Genomic DNA, 19,498 nt, shown 5'->3' on the forward strand with positions numbered 1-19,498 from the left:
ACATAAATGTTTATATTATTCAATAAATATACGAGATGTGAAAATTAAATGTTTGCAAGTGTCCTGTTAGCTACCCATCAGGACAATCCAAGGAACTGACTGGTCCATATACCCATTTATGTACATGTGTTTCACCTTCCACATTACTTCACAGCCATAACTGAAAATCATCACAAACTCTTTTCTCTTTCCATACTTTGGACCATGTGCCACTTTTTGTTGCATCTTTTGAGATGTCCATGTCTCCATACCAGCCATTATCTTTGGGCTATGTTTTCCAATCACAATTGTTCCATCAGATTCCCACCTCCCTTTAAAATTTTTCATTTGTAAAATTAGTTCATTATTGTTTATGTGGTTTTTGTTTATGTAAGTCATATAATTGAAATTTTAAATCAGTATCATCCTAAAGAGATAATCAGCTTTACTAACATTTGACCGTCCTGAACAACTTTCAGACCTGCAAATAGACATATGGAAATTGATGTGAAAGATATAATATCATAGTCTCATGCCACATCTGATGAATCACACCCAGTTTGAATGTCAAGTTGACCTTTGAGTACTGGAAAAAAGTAATTAACAAGAAATTTATCTATCTCAAGAAATTTACACACCTTCTTGGACAAGCTCAGTGTTATTAAGGAAAAAATGAATGTGAAGACACAAAACTTAATCTACTGTAGCATGTAGTTTGCTGAGGGCACACTAAACAGCCTCTTCCCCTCCCCTTCATCACCATATATATTCTTTATTTTTCATCACTGAACCATTATTGTTCTTGATTTCTGATAATGTTTTTGTCTTCAGTATTGCTGTGGATCTTTATCTCTTTACTGAATCACAACCAAAAAAACCTAAAGCACACAGACTTGCCCTGATTTCAGTGATTTTTATATCAGTCTACATTCAACAGTGAACAACTCTCAATTTTTTGCTTGTACATTACCTCTCCCTGACATCCTCAATCCTAAGGCAATGTCTTTGAATGCATAAGAATTTCATGAGGATTTCTCCACATCAACTATTGGAGGGTGCAGTACGTTAGAGAGATAAGAAAACCCCTTTTATTTCTTGAGCACCAAGTATCAGAAAATACAATTCATCAACATACTAAAGCTACGTAAGAGAGAAGGATTACACAATGAATTTACAAGAAAAACACTTGTTGGAAGGGGAGATGGAGAAGGGAAGAAGTGAAGCTCTCTGTCCCCAGTTTCTGTGTTTCTGTAGAAGTATTTATAGACTGACAGAGCTGTTACACGGTTCCAGGACCTGGCTTAGCTGAGACATAACTGATCCCCAAAGAGACCAGGTACAACAGCAGAGGTAAAATTCATCAAGAATAAGTTAAACTTTGTAACTGCAGCCCATAAAGCTATCAAGCCACTAAAGTACTACTTTATTGCCTCTTCCCTGTGAAACTGGACAGTGGGAACCAGCAGATATTCAGAAGTTCATGGGGCTGGACTACCCCAGCAACACGGACTGGGTTTGATTTTGCATGACTTGCCAGAGATTGGACATCACATTGTCCTTCTCATCCAGGTAGACCGAGGAGCAACACATCACCGGCTGACTGGGAAGCTGCCAAAGGCTGTCACTAATTGACCCTCTGCTTGTAATTCCAAACTAGCAGAAGCCACTCCAGAAGATCCTAACCTTAGCTGTGATCTACAATCCACCCTGCAGAAAGTGCTCCCAATCTTTGACTTGCATTCCATCAGGTCTTATCAGAAGGGTGCCTGTAACTGTCAAAAAATAACTGAACCCAAACATATCACCTTCTCAAAACCACCAACACTCACTCCAGAAAAGGAAAACGGAAAGAAAAATTTAACAAAAGAAATCAGTCAAAGCTGTTTCCCAAAAGAAGACATTGCAGGAATGTGGCAATCCTCCTACCATTCTATAAACAAACATTCAAAAGTCAACTAGTGACACTTTATAGTCTTTACATTTATTTTGGTTTATTGGTCACTGTCATCTTTGTCCCTGGGTGTTAAGTGCCAAGCACTGGGAGGGTCCCTCCTGCCCCATGGCTGGGAGATGGGCTGCTGTTCTTACCTGACATTGTCATGCTTCTGGATGTAGATCTTATGAAACATCATGTCTTCCTGTTTGGCATTAATGTCAGCTTTCATCTCCATGGCAACATGTCGAGGAAGTACAGAGAGCAGGAGACGCTCCTGTGGAGTCAGACAGATGAACCAATTAAAACACCTGCTGCCCAGTTAACAAACACTTTGTTCCTTACTGGGGAGAAGTGAGTCATCAGTTTGGTGGGAGATGGGAACAACCAAGCAAAATGGTCTCCATAAACCCAGCAGATGATCCCCTAACCAGTCATATGCAATTCTGTCCCAACCCCGCAATAAGAATTCAATGATTTTAGAAGAAAAATTATTATTTTTCATTCCAGATGCACTGAGCTTACGATTCATGGTTGCCAGTTCTTGCAAATGAAGGAACCATGCAACTCTAAAAGTGTCTATGCACCATTCTTGGAAGGACTCTGATAAATGGTACTGTCTGACCTCCCACACAGCCTCTGCACACCACCACGAAGTTCTTCACCTAACAGAGGAATGATACCCCAACACCCTTGGGCACCATTTAAAATTCCTTCCTTGCTTATCTAATCATCTAAGCACATTCCCCCAGCAGGCACAAACCTGCTCTTAGCAGCTAAAAAGTCATGGGAATGCCCTGATAAAACCATCATGAAGAGTTAGCCCAACTCTACAAAGCAGCATTATACTTCCATGCTTAAAACTACTATTAGTGCCCAATTGCATCAAGACCTGTAAACCCAACCACCCACCTATAAGAGTATATTCAATAACCACCCTTGTCATCAACAAGTTGTAGCTCTCCTTGCCACTCACTTGGCACTTTCATTTATTGATAATAGCTTTAGTGTGACTTCTGTAACATTATTTTGCAAACTGTTCTGTATAGTTTGCAAAAATGACCAAACTATGACTTTGGTGATTTTCCTAAAAACTCACACAAACTCACACAAACCCAAGTGCTTATTACTATTCTAAATTGTTGCCAATTTCACACAGAAGTTATAGAATTTAAACCTGCAGGCAATTTGTGCCCCAGGGATGTATTTGTGTGATTCAGGAATCACACCTGAGAATTCTGCCCAGAGCTTCATTCTATTCTCAGTCACACCCCTTACAGTCCAAAAGAAGTTTTTGCTACAGCTTAAGAAGGTGGGGAGCACCTCCTTTGGGATCAGCTCCACTGTGGTCCAGCCTGCAGGCAGTACACTGGAATAGCTGAAGAATCCCATAAACTTGTGCCATTTTTGTCATTATTTTTCTTTATCTGCAGTGAGCAGAGGGAAGAAAAAGGCCTTCCTTCCTGAAGACACAGAGAGAATGTGGAGCAAACGAAGGTCCCTAACCTTATCTAACAGCTCGTTAATTCTCAACAGCACAGGGAGCAGCAGGGCTCAAACGCAGCCCTGACTCAGAGGGGTCAGCAATCCCGTCCTAATTACTCACATCACCAAACCACTTGCCCATACAACAGTTGTAGGCACATTTCTGGTTTCTGATTCCTAGTTTTATCTGAAAGTTCCCCATTTATTTCTTCCTCTAAGGAGAGAGAGGAACCCTGGGGGAACCAGAGGAAGATGAATTCACTGAAAATGTGCTCAGCATGCATTGAGACATTTTATAGTCTGCAGCACTGCCCAGTATTTCCTTATTTTTCCTCTTCAGTGTGTACCTTAAAGAGATGGATTCTTGCCTCCAGTCTCTGAAGACATAGTAATAAAACAGAAGATGTGTGGAGGGATTTCTATCTCTGCTCAAAATTGCAGCAGTCCTGATAAGATACTTGTTTTTCAAAGTACTCTCACCTTCTCTAACATACTGCAGGAGCTATCACTTACATACCCACTTTTTTTTTGAAAGATTATGAATCATGCACGTGTCCTTAGGCTTCTGTCAGCTATTAGCACACTCCTTGAGCAGAAAAGCACAACACATTTGTATGCTTTCTAGAGTAAATTGTGTATACACTGCTGTAATTTGCATATTCTAATAGGCATCCTCAAATGTGTGAAAGCTGCTTTTTTATGTGTGATTTTACACATCCTCTAAATAACTTGGAGCTTTATGGGAGGTTCAGGGGCACCCACAGGTTTGAAACATTCCTTGCAAGCGCACGAGCATGCAGGGTTTAGTTGCTTTCAAAACAGGGACACATTCAGGAGTGCCTGTTACTAGTACTCCAAGAGATTTTCACATACATTTCTGAGTAACTTCTCCTTGAGAGCCCCCACTCCCATTCTCCCTGACACGGTAGGCACTTGCCAGATTAAATCCCCAGTATTTTCAAGACATTTGAGATCTCCAGGAGCTGAACTAACACCTCTCTGAACTAATAATCAGGGAATAAGATAGGCTTATCAGGTGAAACAAATGCATGTAGCACAACATCCCTTCATGCAGTGACTAATTAGGAAGCTGAGCCATGTTACAGAGCTGAGCATTATCTTTATTCTGTTTGTTTGGAGCATCACAATCACTGAAAATAACCTCTGAAGATAACAGGAGAAGGCTATAACAAGTGCATTTGTAAAGCACAAGCCGTGTTAGAAGACCCTCAAAACAACAAAATCCCTGTTTTATTTCAAATGGAGCACAGAAATTAAAGTCTCCACTAGAGTAAAATTTTCATTTTGGTACAATGACTAGAAAGTACTGCAGCTCTCCTATAAAATCACTTATTATGCAACAATAAGGTGACTAGGACTGTTGTTTTAGAAGTTTAACAAGGCAGCATTCTGACCTGATAAAAAAGCAAGAGCAAATTCATATATAACTCTCACTTCAAAATAACATGCAAGTATAGTTCTACTGAATTATACATTAAACATATGCATCCCAAGGAGCAGTAGTCTCAAGAACGGGCACAGATGAAAGAGTACAACACAGACCTACTGTTTACACACGTACACATAGATATATGTGTACCCGGGCACACAGATCCCTACAACAACCCTGCACTACGTAGGAATTTTAACTGTTTATGTCATACTCTCCCCCAAGATGACCTCGAATCACTACAGATATTTAGTATCTTAAGACTAGCCATCTGTATTCAGGTTTAGTAACAGTTACTTTTTAACACAACTGATGCGGAGATGAAATAAAAGGAGATAACTTTTCCAAGACAAAAGACAAGCAATGCTAGAAATAACCCATCTCTTACCTAAATGCTAAGTATTTGCTCACCAGATTGTGAAGAACTCTGGGCAAGCAACAGCGATTCTTGTTATGGCTGTGCCCTAGGTTATCTAAGCAATGAAATCACAAGTCACCTCTCTTCCGCAGTGGACATTCTGGATTTTTTATTTACTTTCTGGCTAATTTTAGGTGCTGGTAGACACTTGATAAAGGAAAATACACATTCATTTGCCCGAGAAAATCTGACTGCCTTTAATAGAGAACAGCACACAGGAGCACCATCAGATCTCCAGAAAAAGACAAGCAGCTGTAACAGTGCTGGGATGTGCAGTTCTGTTTTCCTCCACCCCTGTTTGGAGGCTGGCTCTCCCAGGTGTGGGCTGAGCTGCCCTTATTTGTGTCTGCTGTCCCCTCATGATTATCTCAATGCATTATGCATAGAGATGCATCTGAACTGAACCTGGAGATCAATGTCAGTGCAGGCTGTGGGAGCAAATAATCTCATTAGGAGTCTCCAGCTGCCAAGACCTAGAGTTACTGCTGGAAGGACTGGAGAGCACTTGTCAGGGACTGGATTTGACCCATGTTTTTTTTGATGTCCTGGCTTTCTTTTGTATGGTATAGTACTTCCTCAGGAGGGAGAGAAGAAAAAGGCATTAAGTGAGGGCATTTGTCGGGGCTTTGGAGACAGAAGCTCCTAAATCCAGAACAGCCCAAGCATTTGAGCCACGCTGCTAAGGCAGTCTCTCAGCAGGGAGGACAGAGCTGTAATCAATAAGTAAAGTGGCATATTCTCTTGGCTCAGTCCTTTCCTCATTTCAAGGAGTGGAAGGAGGAGTGGATGCTTGTTTCATCTTTCTGAGACTGCATTCATTGCAAAGGAAAAAGGAGTCTTGACTGTGAATCTCATTTTCATACATAAACTATCAAAATAAAGCATGTGTACTCATTATTTTGCAGTAAGGATTTAACAGCAAGTGTATCAGCCAGAGGTACCTCATGAAACACTGCCAAAAGTCAAATCCATAGATACAGATGGGCTGAGACATGAAGGAAAATTAAGCTGCGTTGCCACAGAGATTCAAAGACTCTCCAGCTGATTCATTCCCCTGACCTCTCCCCAAACTCACAACCAAGCTCTGAGATATCTCCCAAGGGATGAGTGGAAATCCCGTTTCATAATTAATTTTAAATTGCACTGAACAGACCACTATGAGACGTACTGCAGGGCAGAGATGTGTGTTAGCAAGGGAATAGTTAAGCTGCCCCAAAACTTCTTTTTTGTCTAATTCTGAGGACATGAGAGATTCACTGCAGGAGAACCCACAAATGATTTAGGGTAGCAGATACATTCGGTACCCTTGATGACTAAGCTGTATGCTGGCACCAAGAGGTCTTTCTACAGCAAAAAACCAATGAAGTTGGTGATGAATCTTACTCTTTGAACAAACACAATTCATTTGAGGCCAATAAGGTATACAGAAGGGTGTAACCAGACAGGAACCTTTGGGAAATGCAGGAGGAGGACCCTCTTTGGAGCCATCAAGGAACAATATGTTCTGTGCACCAATTTTTACCTTTCACTTCTGAAACCTGACTCACAGCTACCTGTTGGCAGTGGCTTTGTTGACAATCACACCATGCTTTGACCTTACAAAGAGGGTCAGCCCAAAGCCTGCATGTTACATCTGCATTCAACACATCTTCAGTGATGGGTGCAAAAAAACTATGCAGACACTTTGTGTGCTGTGTAATTTTAACCCGCTGAGCACACACCACAGAATACGCCGATGCCTCTGGAAAAGTCCATCAAGGTATTGGGGAAGAACTGCACCCCTGAGCTCTCTTTCAAACCTTTAAAAATCCTGTCCTCTACCATCACCCTACTCTTGCTTGGATTACTCAGGAAGCAAGAAGCCTGCAAATCCCACCCTACGGGAACAATTTGCATGCTAATTCTGTTTCAACAACTTCATTTTTTATTTCCAATTGTTGCTCTTACCTGCTGCTGGTTTTCCCTTTGAGAATGCAGCCTGGCTTGTATGCATTCCCTGGTCTCCTGGAAAGCCTGTCTTTGGGACACCTCTGCTGGGTAGTGGGTACACACGCCTACAATGTTTGTACAGGAGAAGATGAGAACATTGGAGACCAGCTGCAACAAAAAAAAAAGGGGGGGAAAAATACTTGGTTACACTTTGGAAAACTGCCATTGATAACAAAGCACTAGCCAGAACCCAGCCCCTTCCGTGACTCCTTAATCCAAGACACATTTAAATTTCAAGCTCTTAATTCCAGTGTATTTTACCTCTCTATTCTTTAAAACATAAAATTTCCATATATGGCCTCAAATACATGTTCTTAACACTGTGTATTACCTCACTGATAAAAAAATACAATTCCTCTGGTACTTCTGTAATCTTGCTTTTGGTTATCCATTATCTTGGAACTACTGTGACACAAATCTATCTAAAAATGCATCATTGATCTGCCACTAAAAGTCACCTATGACTTGTGCTGACACATCTGACAGAGGAACACAAATATTTCCACGTCTGTGTACCTACAAATGTGGCTCGAAAACATATCAAAGGTACGCTAAACCTTTATTTTGAAATAGTGCTTAAAATACTGAAGGTAAAGTGCTGCTATTCTCCAGGTTTAAGAGCAACTGAAGTAGTATTTTTAATCTAGTTCCAACTCAAAATTTTAATGTACTAGATAAAAAAATAAGCTTTTTACATTTCCGTGAACATGACTACAGAAAGAGGTGTTAAGTCTGAAGTATATTTAAGCTGGACAAGCAAGAAGGAAAAGCTACATCATTCTTCTGTTCCCATGTGGGTTATGTTTAGTAAGGAAGCAGTCACATAACTTTTGCTGAAAACTTGAGTTGCAATCTTTTATTTCCAAACTATTTTTTAATAAAAAGGAAAAAAAAATTCATGCCCATTGGTGACATTTGGTAGAAGTAAAATGTTCAAAACCACTTCTGATGGCATAATGTAAACAATTCCCTTGACAGAGGTCAGTCACAGTACGACTTTTTGAGACCCACACAAGCTGTATTGCATCTCCCTTTGAGGGCAGATTTATTTGAAGCACCTCTCATCTCTTCTAGGGCGAAAGACTGTCAGACCTGCAAGATTCTTAATAATACAGACATTTGGTCTATTCCCTAATGAGTCCAAATATATCTTTTGCCTTTATTACTTTTTTACTTGCAGAATAAAAAAAAGCAGTTTCTAGACCAAGACCAGCCCATTCCCTGAAAATACAGAGCCAGGCTCTGAAGGGCGGGAGAGCTGCAGAGCACCCCTCAAGTCCTGAGCTCACAGGAGGTGCTCAGGACTCCCCAAACCAACACTGTGCAGGAGAGAGGAGCCGCCCCCATCTCAAACATGGACCCACATCCCAAGAGCACCAACCTCTCCAAAAAGTCCGGCTGGAATTACTCTAAATCTTGGACTACATCCACATGCTAAAGACAGTGACAATTCTTTTATTAACAACTCTGACTTGAAACAGGATTTAGGCAGACGAACATCACCTTTCAGATCAAAATAAGCAACATCTTAAACTATAGCCAGATGAGGGACATCTCTCTGTGGATGGCTGCCAGTAGATGGCAACACTCCAACTTCCCAAGCTCCTGAATCCAAGTGCTGCATTTTGGATTACGTCCCCACAGTGAGTTCCCACACCTGGGTACCACACTACACAGTACAATAACCTGTAGGTTACAGACACCCACAGGTGATTATCACCAATGGCAGCTTTATGTATTTGCAGATAACTAGTTTTCAAGGAGGATATTATTCTCAACTCCTAAGACTGCTCCCTCCTTCCAGAGCCCACAGTTCACACAGAGATGGGGCTTTTGAAGATGCAGGTCATACACATGGATATAAAATAAGTCCCGATCCTAAACTCGCACATTCCCTTCACGATTATATTCTCGCTCAGTTCTTTCTGAGACTAGCTAAATCCTGCCAGATCCAAGGTCCTCCATCTCTCCCCTCAAGCTGTTCAGACACCACTCAACCCCCACCCAGATCCTGCCCAGTTACCCTAACCCAGTGCTGCATCCGTGGCATTTGATGGTAATTTTTTGCTAATAATGATAATTTTTAAAGATGAAAAATCCTGCATTGGATAAAAAACATATCAGTACTTATTATAATGAAGAAACAGCTTAAACAGGGAGTCAGAATAGGGTTCTTCTAGGAGTTACTCTGATTCCCACTCCAAGGGTACAATGATTGAAACTCTCAGCCAGTGAACAGCACTTCTACAAGCTAAATATGGTTAACATGGGCTCAAAGGTGTTAAAACTAAACAGCATCTTTTGCATACCCAGATTACAGCAAGACTTCCAGATTCTCTCCAATGGAGCTATTCAGATGTGCAGTAAGAAGAAAATTTGACAGGGCATATAAAACAGCAGGAAAATGCGTCTCTGTCTATAGGTCTATGCCTGTTAAAGAGTTGCCGTTCAGAACAGTTAACAATATTTGTTTTGTATGTAATTGGAAAGGGTAGATTTGTGTTCACTTCTATAACTTCAGTAAAAGCCAGCGATAAGCTTGTCGGTGATATTCTGTAGCCATGTAGCATTCATGGCAAAGTATGGCCTTTCTTCATCAAGGCAAACCAAATGATCATATAAGTTGCATTGGCTGTGGCCAATGGTGATAACAATCCTGCCTTCCCTTCACACCCAGAATGAGCTCTCAGCATATTTCAGCCAAATGAGAGACCTGAACCCTAACTCGAGGTAATATCCTGAGCACATGGGAAAGGGATATAAGCAGTTTTCTGCTTTAATTCCAAGACTCTGAGACTTCATTTCACTTACAGGCACAAACCCAAAAGAAACTCCTCACAATGGCAACTCAAGTCTTGCACCAAGAACAGGTGGTTTAGATGACAGGCAACATATCAAGAGTTAACCCAGTAGTAAAGAGGAACACCTAAGTTCTGAAAACAAGCTCTTCCTCGGTCTGTTTCAACAAATTGGTATTGTGCCAACAAACTGGAGTCCACCCACAATGATACTGTTGCTGGGATGATGCCTTAAAAAGCCAAGCTGTACTTTTCAAGGCACGTGATTCACATTGTACAGTGACCAACATCGTCAACGGGGAGTACAAAAAACATCATCAGACTTGACATCAATGATAACATTTTTGGAACACAAAGCAGTAACTTTTCCACATTTGCTGAGGTCACTTTACACAAACCCAAGGGACTTGGCAGACTGATTTCCAAGACAGACTGGGATGACCAGGCTTCATCAAGTGGGAATTAAAGCTGTATTGCAATGTAATTTTTAAGTAGCAGGGGACAGGTATTTGTATTTTTTCTGTTAAGCCGAAGCTCATTTAATTCACAGTATGGCATCTTTGCAACACCAGGAAACATAAGGAGGGAAATTACTGTGTAATTTTTGCGTTACTGTGTAACTTTTCTGTGAAAGTATCAAAGAGCTGCAGAGATTTAAAACTGAAGCTCCTACTATTTGTAGCCACCCTTGTTTGTGAGCAAGAGCATTTTGTTCAATATATGTTCACAATCATTTTCTACAGTGGTATTTTAAAACACAATAAAGCAAAAAAACAAAACAAAAAATCTAACAGCACTAATTTTTTTTCACAGTCCTCTCTCTTAATAAAATAAATTTATACCCTATTTGCCAAATGGTACTACTTGCTTAGCAGCTTCCTTGCCATTTTGCTATGGTAACCAGCTTCAGTCCCAGGAGGAAAGAGATGATGTAGATACTAAAAAACTGATTCTCTAAGCTCCATGGCCTGAAAAGTAAAAACATATTATGGCAGCTATTTCAGACAATCTGTGCTTGAAGAGCTGTTCAAGGCAATGGAAAGATAGAATGGTCTGTTTTGTAGTTGATTTCCTTCCCCTGCCTAGCTAGAGATTTAGAGTAAGAAGATTCCTACTCTTCTGATTTTGGAAAATAATAGTTTATAAAAGACCATTTAACATACGTATAGCTCCTAGATAAGCTATTAAACCTGCCTGCAGTATTGCCATATATGAGTATTTCATAAACTAACACATTCACTCTTACATCACCTGTGTGAGCAGAGAAATGCTGTTCTCCTGGGGTTACCAAGGCAGAGTACTTTAAAGGTGATTCAGTACCTAAGGAAAAGCTATGTACTATGAGAGGTTTTCAAAAACCACTGTGACTCCTTATTTCCAGTGAAATAATAGATCACTCAATCTCAGACAACAAAACAGACCAGACAGTTTGTAGTCGCTTTGATTTCATCGCACAAACAGAGCACTGCAACGTTTTTGTTGAATCTCCCACAGGAAACTGTTTTCAATATTTTTTCCCTTAGTGAATGAAGGGAATAAAGAGATGGAAACAGTTTAGTTCCACGTGTTCTAGGAGTTATGAAAACCTGGTATTACAAAATCAAAATTGACTGCTAAATTTGGCCTGACATCATTGTTACAAAATTGATGTTTTGGGCACCTCAGGCCAGGTTGAGGAAGAAGTAGGATGTCTCAGTTCAGGGCAGTGCCTCCAGACCACCACAACCAGAAAAAGTATCAGCTTGCATCAATATTGCCACACTTCTCCCTGCTGTGTTTCTATTCGATAATTCTTCAAACACCAGATGCTATTCAATATGTAATTAAGAGACAACAACTTGCTTAGGAGAAATAGCAACAAGATAAATTTTGTTAGTTCCCTACCTCTGCCAGAGCAAACAAAGCTGGCTACTGACATGGGAAGGTGGACCATATTCCTTGCAATAGCACTGCTTATTATAAAAATCACAGGTTCTGTGTTTTGCCAAGTTACTCTGTGCTGGTCCACTTCTCTTGTAGAGGATCAGCCTTATTTCTGCTCTGAGATCACAGCATTAGGCTATTCCCTCTAGTTTCCATCACCACTAGTCAGTATTTTGTTTTCCTATTTATTTTTCATTTAAATCAAAATATTGTTTTGATTTTTTCATGAAGTCCCATTTTGAAACAATTACATTTGAAGCTTTTACTGTGGGCCTGTAAAACTGTCACAAGGAAAAATAAAGCTCATACATGGAGATTCAAAAGTCATGCAAAACAACCTGCAGCAAACAACAAATCAGGTATCCCTTATTTCCAGAGTGTGAATTAGCTTTACTTTTTAGAGTTCTTTTTTTTAACCTTGAAAAATCACTATAAAATCCTGAATACTTACCTGAAACAATGTAAGAACAAAAATATGATGACTACAAAAGCTCTAACTACCCAAGATATTTCTACTGCACCTGTACATGCAATCATGAATTGGAAGTACGGATAAATTCTAAAGATAAAAAGAATAAACATTATGAGAAATTGTTGTTGTTAGAAGGTATAGCTGGTGCTGTTTTTTAAACACTTTCCCTGAACAGCAATTAACCCTCTATTGCCTCTCTATATACTACTGTCTAATAAAAAAATTGGAGCAGCTACACCGCCAAAGGCATAATGAAAATTAAAACAAAAGACAACATCAGCTGGCTCCAAGATCAAATTACTCATGTATTTGTGCTGTATATACAACATCTTTCATTTCCCAGAGCTACAACCAGCAGAGTACTAAGACAGTGAAAACTTGTAGATTATGCCAGAAAGATAATTGAACAGTTAAAGTCATATGGTCTTCTCCCAGTGTTTGGCCAGTAAAGAAAGTTTCAATTTTAAATGTGACAAGTACTTTTACTGAGTATTGAGAAATAACTGCAACATCAAAAGATTACAGCAATAAACCAGAGTCTAAGAACAAATTTTCTGAAGTTGCTATATGGTGCTTTCCCTCTCCGTTCTGGCACTGCTGTACAGTTACAACCACTACCTTCCAAAGGCTTCTCTAAGTATACTTTACACACGTGAGTAGTGCTACTGAAGCCAGTGCCCAAAGTTTAAATACTTTCCTGAGACACAGTTAAATAATTAAAACTTTTAAATCCTGTTTTTGTTCAAGAACAAAACGTTACCAACACAGATATATTTTTAGCAAGCTTCTCAACAGGAAAAAATCCTACAACGAATGGATAAATTATACTTTCCTATCACTGTTTCATTACTTAATTTTTCTGCTGGGATTTCAGTGCGATCTTATTTTCTTTCATTACTGACCGATAAGATTAAGAAGAGGAGAATGTACTGTCCTAACCAAATCTTGGTGTAACATCAGCTAAAAGAAGTACTTCTAGGTCTAAAATTTCCTGGAACATTATCACGATCCCAGCAAAGCATCCTCTCTATGGTGGCACATGCTGGTGAGGAGGAAGTGCTGCCCTTCACTAGCAATAAAACAGCAGGGAAGGAGACTCCCAAGTCTATCATCCATCGTCACCAAATCTCTGCGGCAACCAGAGATTTATCTTCACACTTAACATACTTTATGAGCTACTAATCAGCACTGGTTTCATGTGAGGATCCTTGATGAAGAATCGGGTGAAGCAAGCTGACAGCCCACGGCTAACATGGGAAGCTGCCGCTCCAGGGGAAACACCCTGTGGTTCTTGGGTGCTAGAGTGAGACCCTGAAACAACTCAGAGGGAGGCTTCTTCCACTGAAACAGGGACATTTCCCCTTTCCTTTCCCCTGTTAACAATTCAACCCCTGCTTTATTAATTAAATTATCACCTAAGTCTTCGCAACCAGGCTGCCTCCTTCAAATCCAGTGGCTTCTTAAGAGAAGGAACACGAGCCAGATGCTTCTCCTCAGCACAGGAGCTGAGCACAAGGTGCAAGTTTGTCCCATTACAAATCTGCTGTGGCAGCCTCTAGAAGAAACAACATGATAGAACTGGAGGACTGGGATTGATACAAATCTCATGAGCAATACTGTGCAGTATTTTCAACTTTTTAACACTCCAGCTCCCTTAACCTGACCCTAGTGAAAATGCATTTGTATCATGAGTGAATTCATCTCCCGGGAAGTGTGTTTATTTCTGATCCACAGAGGTACCTCTGTGACAAAGACTTCAGCAACCAAATAGAATCGTAGTGAAATAAAAGCTCTTCAACTAGGACTTCAAACATTAGGTACATCTCTTTGAGGACATGGAAGTGGATGAAAATTCCTAAACTTTCTGTGCATGACTCACAGCTGTTATTGGGTAAACATCTTCACAACAAAATATGTCAAGACAATTTTGACAACTGTACAAAATTTGCCCAGATGCATGATAGCTTAGGCAACTTTGACAATTACTTTAATTAAGAAAATTAAGCAAAGCTCTGATATTTCAGCAAAATCAGTTGTTTGGCAAATGATTGTATTCACATTCGAGTTTGAGTTGTTTTCATGCCAGTCCCACTTGTTCCTGTGCTCCCAAGAAGGAGAAGCTGTTCAGATAAGATGATACAATAGGTGTTAAAAGAAAATATTGTAATTGAATAGAAGTCGGATTAAGATGTCTGGTTATCCAGAATCATCACAATGCCACTGAAGCTAAAGGAAGCTGTAATCAGTGAGGAGAAAAGTTGAAAAATGTACTTGATTCATCTTTTATATCCTACTTATTTCCCTAACTGATAGAAGAGATGCAAGGGAAGGAAGACAAATGCTTAGGTTTTTTATCTGGCTCTCTTAAAATTAGTCCACTACACTGAAACACACACGAAACTCCATTTAATATACACCAACTAACTCAACAAGCAAACACCTAAGTTGATTTGAGCCATGAAGGGAGCAAGATTTTGTTTACTTTCCCTTTGGAACGGGTTGTGCCTGGCAGCCACACCAACTATGTGACCTCAGGAGAAGAGATCTCTGAAGCCTGTCCTGCAGGATCCCAGTTCTTTACAGTCACCTCCACGGCTCCACTACCTCCCCTCCCTACCCTCCTGTCAAGGGGTGCTCTGCCTTTCCCAACATCTTACACACTGCCAGCAAACACACTTCACAGAGAAGTATGTTCCCAAGACCTGTGGTTGCATTCAATGGCTATGAGAGAAAATGTCTGTGCTAAATAAGCAAAATCATGAAGATCAACACCCCTCTGCTTGCCCCCATCACAGTGAACCCTCGTCCTTAGTGTTTCTGGGAATATTTCTGGAAGCTCTGGATTCAGATACAGGCATCACCCCTTATCTTCCATCACCATTTTTAAGCACAGGCGTCACCTCCAGGTCAGTGGGAAAACAAAAATATTTATGTAGTTACATGAAAGTCTTATTTATCTGGGAAAAAAGAACATTCTCCAATTGCTCAGCAGGCAGAAATGAGTGCCCTAAATATGGTCTGTAAGATATAAAAATTGCTATTTCCCAAGCATTTAGAATGTGTGTTTTTGGGAGGTGGTGAGTTAGGCTGGTTTTGTTTGTTTGTGTGGGAAGAAATGTAAAATTGGAAAAAGAATGGAATACAGATGAATATTTTGGTTTTGATTTAAAGACATCCTGTCTTCTTCTGTTGCTGGATTTCAAATCAAGATGGGGCAGCTTGCCTACAAGCTCTGCTCTTTCCTATTAACATCCCTATCCCAACACATATTTTTAATAAACAAAACTTGCCAAGCACCACCAAAGTTTGAACTCTTGAACTAAAGCAGTGGTTTGTACCAGCTGAGGTGAAGGAGCAGCATTCATAGCAGATAGCAGGGATTGTGTACGTTAGCCACCACTAACATACAAGTCAAGGGGTCTGGCTGGATCACAACTGAATACTCTCCTTTAAAGGCTGATGTGTGGTTTTGCCAGCTGTTACAGTAAACTAGGCTTACCTCTGCATGAGAGAGGTTGCATACAAGTCTGAGATTTGTTATCGTGTCTCATGGTCTGGCTGTTTGAGCAGCTGAGAATACTGATCTCTAAAACAGATTTGGTTTCAACAACACAAAAACTCAGTAGGCAAATTCCCAACCAAATTTTAACTGAGCACAATGATCAGCTTGAAGGCACATTCCTTGGCCTTCAGCTTTGTCATACTGAATTTCAAAGGTCTACAGTAATGTAATAAAGATTTTATAGAGAAGCTCTAAAAGACTCTTTAGAACTGTTTATAAAGACAAGTGTAAGAGAACCCAATGACCATGGTTACAACCGACTCTGTTTATAATACAAATTACACAACACAACTTAGCCTGCCTTTATTCCACTGTACACAACCCCTCTTCTCCGTGCCTTTGGAGCTGCACTACTGCCCTCCTCATGTGTCTTCCATTCTGCCTTCTTATGCAGTAAATCTTGTTATTATCCACCCTGGACTTCCTTCTCAGCTCCCCAGTTCTGTCCTCCCCCCAAACATACACACAAACGCACGGCCTCATAATTCCAGGATCAAACCAAATGACTATTGTTAAATTAGCCAAGATGAACCTCATTCTGTTCTGACAGCTTCAACAATTTGGTTACTTGCTACTACTTGAGCTTTTCGGAGCATACTTTACAAGGCACAGTTTTAATTGCTTTGCAGTATCCGAAGGAAAACATTTCAAGGTAAACTTTGGAGGCTTATGTATTGAAAATATTATCCAACACAAGACCATATCATTAATTTCTGTATGCATTATGGAATAACAGGAAGATGGATTCTTGAATCAAGATATTCTATAGCCAAAGGATATTTTGACTGGAATCTTAAATCTGCTTTTTCTCGCTGTCAAATGTGTAAGATGAATACACTAAAATATTGGAATTACAATACTGTAAAAATTGCACTGTTTAACAGAAACAAACAAATCAACCTCACTTTGCTGCAGATGCACAGTTTGGAAGAGTCTTTGAACTCTGACAATTGAAATAAGGTTGGTCAGCTGAGAATTGGGCAGGATACAAAGAAACTAAATCCAAATTTCTGTTGCTAGTGGAAAATTTTGAGCCTGTAATTGAGCGTGTACTTTTATTCTCCCAAAGATCATTACTGAGATTATGCAGCTGAATAGGTTTTCTGAGGTGAACTTAAAATAGACCGAATATCATACTAACCTCCCCAGGAGGATACTGTACACCACAGAATTGAACTTTGAAAAACAATAAATTATGAATATTTAAAGTAACCTCATCTGAGGAAGACAGACAGAAAAAAACAGGGAGTACTTATTTTCAGAATTTTTTGTAACTTGACAAGACAGGACTTAAAAGACCTCATGGACTGTGCAGTTAATTTCCCCCTAGCACCTTAAAAAATTGTCATAACCAAAAACCGATTACATAATTCTGTTGAAGTTTAAAGGCCACTGAAAAGCAGTAATTGGTCTTCTTATATTATATGTAAGATCCAAAGAGACACTTTCCTCGACTGGACAATACTGACAATAAACAAATTACCTTGCAATCTTCTTTCCCTGTCATCGTTATCTGTTGCATTACTCCTTAAATATTTAGTCACAGCATTAGATTTTTCATTTCCAAGAATACAGTTCCTGTGCATTTGGCCTTGCCTAGTAAGCCTTTCACAAATCAGTCCTTGTATTATGAGGAGATTTATTAGTATACTTCAAAATAAAATGAGTTTATGAAAAGTACTTCAAATGTGAAAGATAACTGGATAAATAATTGCTTAAAGAGGAAAAACATAGCTGAGAGAGGTTTTGCTGTCTACTGAAAAACACGTACAGTTATTGCCTTTATGTGTGAGAAGTGAGAGCCACACAAATAAAGAATTTATCAAGAGATAACAACAATTTTTAAAAAAAACAAGTGGTATAAAATAGAGTAAAATCTTTCAGTATATGCTAAGATCCACGACTGTGGCTTGAAATCATAGACTGGTTCTTTGCCATGCTATTGCAATGTGATTGCATTTGCCAGTCTAAGTCTAACAGGGAGCTCCTAAGCCGCTTTTGATAGGATAAAGATATTAGAACCAGTTCTTTATTCTTATCAGTTTAACTGGATCAACTTAAGACAGATAGAACTAGAGAAAATGATTAATTATATCTCCAAGATGTTATTTCATCGCAAACTTCTTTGTGCTTTCTGATAATCAGTCCTAAGCAAATATGTGAGATCTCTTCAAAGGTAAAGCAGGTGGTCCTTAACAGTGTTGACTGGCACATCCTGCTGCAGAGCTGTTAAAATAGAAGAAAAACTAAAAGGATAGTGAAAGTCACAATTCCAGATATGCAATGCAAAGTCAGGGGAATACAGAAACAGAGCAGACTAGGATAAAAGACTTAAATGGGTAAATTCTGTCACTGACTTCCTTCACCCACTGAGGTCTACAAGACTGTCTTTAAAAGTAGTCAACTGCTCTTTGAGAACATCAAACACAAACTACACTGATTCAGACATCTATCTTCTCTGCTTGTGAATGAAAACCCTATTCCTTTTAAAGAAACTATTTCAAAAACTTGTAGCAGAAATCAAATGATAAAACCAACTATTTCAGCAACCTGATGCTAAGATGTTGGCATAATGCCAGGTATCACAAACAGTACTGACCACTGCTCAGCTTGTCTGATGCTTTCTTTATTACCAGAGCCTGTGCAACAATTTCCCAGGTGGTTATTATCTACCAGTTTGCTTGTTGCATTCATATTTAAGTGGAAAGTTCATGATGTCTTTGTAGTTTTGGAAAACACATCAAAGAACAAAAAATAGAGAAAAGGGAGAGTGTAGTGGAATCTCAGAAGAGGCAGAACCCAAACTAAATGGGACAGAAGAGGGAAATGGAGATGGAGAAGAAGAGATCAGAACAGAAGACCAGGACTGGTAAGTTATGGACAAAGAAGCACAAACAGCTTTCTGGAATGATTACATATTTCCTTCTTACAGAACCTGAAATCAAACCACTATTTTTTCCACACAGTTTTTTCTGCCTCAAAAATATCTTCTGCTCAATAACAAATTACATGTATAGTCCCTTCACCTGGCAGATCTGCAAAGAACCAAATGGTCTTTGTTGCCACCCGTTGCTGTCAGAGAATGGAAGTACTAAACACTGTATTTGTCCTGAGACTGCCTTAAACCAGAGAAGTAAATTGAGAATGCACTGAACACATAAATACTGAATAATATTCATCAGTTCACAGGCAAGTCTTTACCCGCTTCAAACAAGGCTCTGTAGGTGATGTGTCACATTTCCAAGCATAAGTGCTCAACTTCAGAGATTCAATCTGCCCTTAAAATATCACTTTTACAATTTAAAATTACTATATCTGATTATCAGCACTGCACAGATCAGAAAGAACTATCTTACAAATGGTTGTTTAATTACTTCAGAACAAGCTGTGCTCCTTTGAAAGAGAAACTAGTTGGAAAATCAGCACTGTATTTTATTGGACTTTTAATATGTATTTGATACAAGGGAATATCCAGGACTTGGACTCCAT

At 39.5% G+C, this 19,498-nt stretch overlaps 1 protein-coding gene across 4 annotated transcripts in view; it reads right to left on the reverse strand.

Moving 5' to 3' along the window:
* The window catches only part of ADCY5 (adenylate cyclase 5), a 207,951-nt gene that overhangs the window by 78,906 nt on the left and 109,547 nt on the right, over positions 1-19,498 (reverse strand). For all 4 annotated transcript variants that reach the window (XM_027679003.1, XM_027679004.1, XM_027679005.1 and 1 more), the window contains 2 exons: positions 7,213-7,362; positions 2,068-2,189 (listed from right to left, as the gene is read on the reverse strand). In XM_027679003.1, the coding sequence (XP_027534804.1) occupies positions 2,068-2,189; positions 7,213-7,362 (272 nt within the window). The remainder of the gene's footprint in view (positions 1-2,067; positions 2,190-7,212; positions 7,363-19,498) is intronic.

The sequence above is a fragment of the Neopelma chrysocephalum genome, unplaced genomic scaffold (assembly GCF_003984885.1).
Source record: "Neopelma chrysocephalum unplaced genomic scaffold, ASM398488v2 Primary Assembly neopelma1_44, whole genome shotgun sequence".
In the NCBI taxonomy this organism is placed as follows: Eukaryota; Metazoa; Chordata; class Aves; order Passeriformes; family Pipridae; genus Neopelma; species Neopelma chrysocephalum.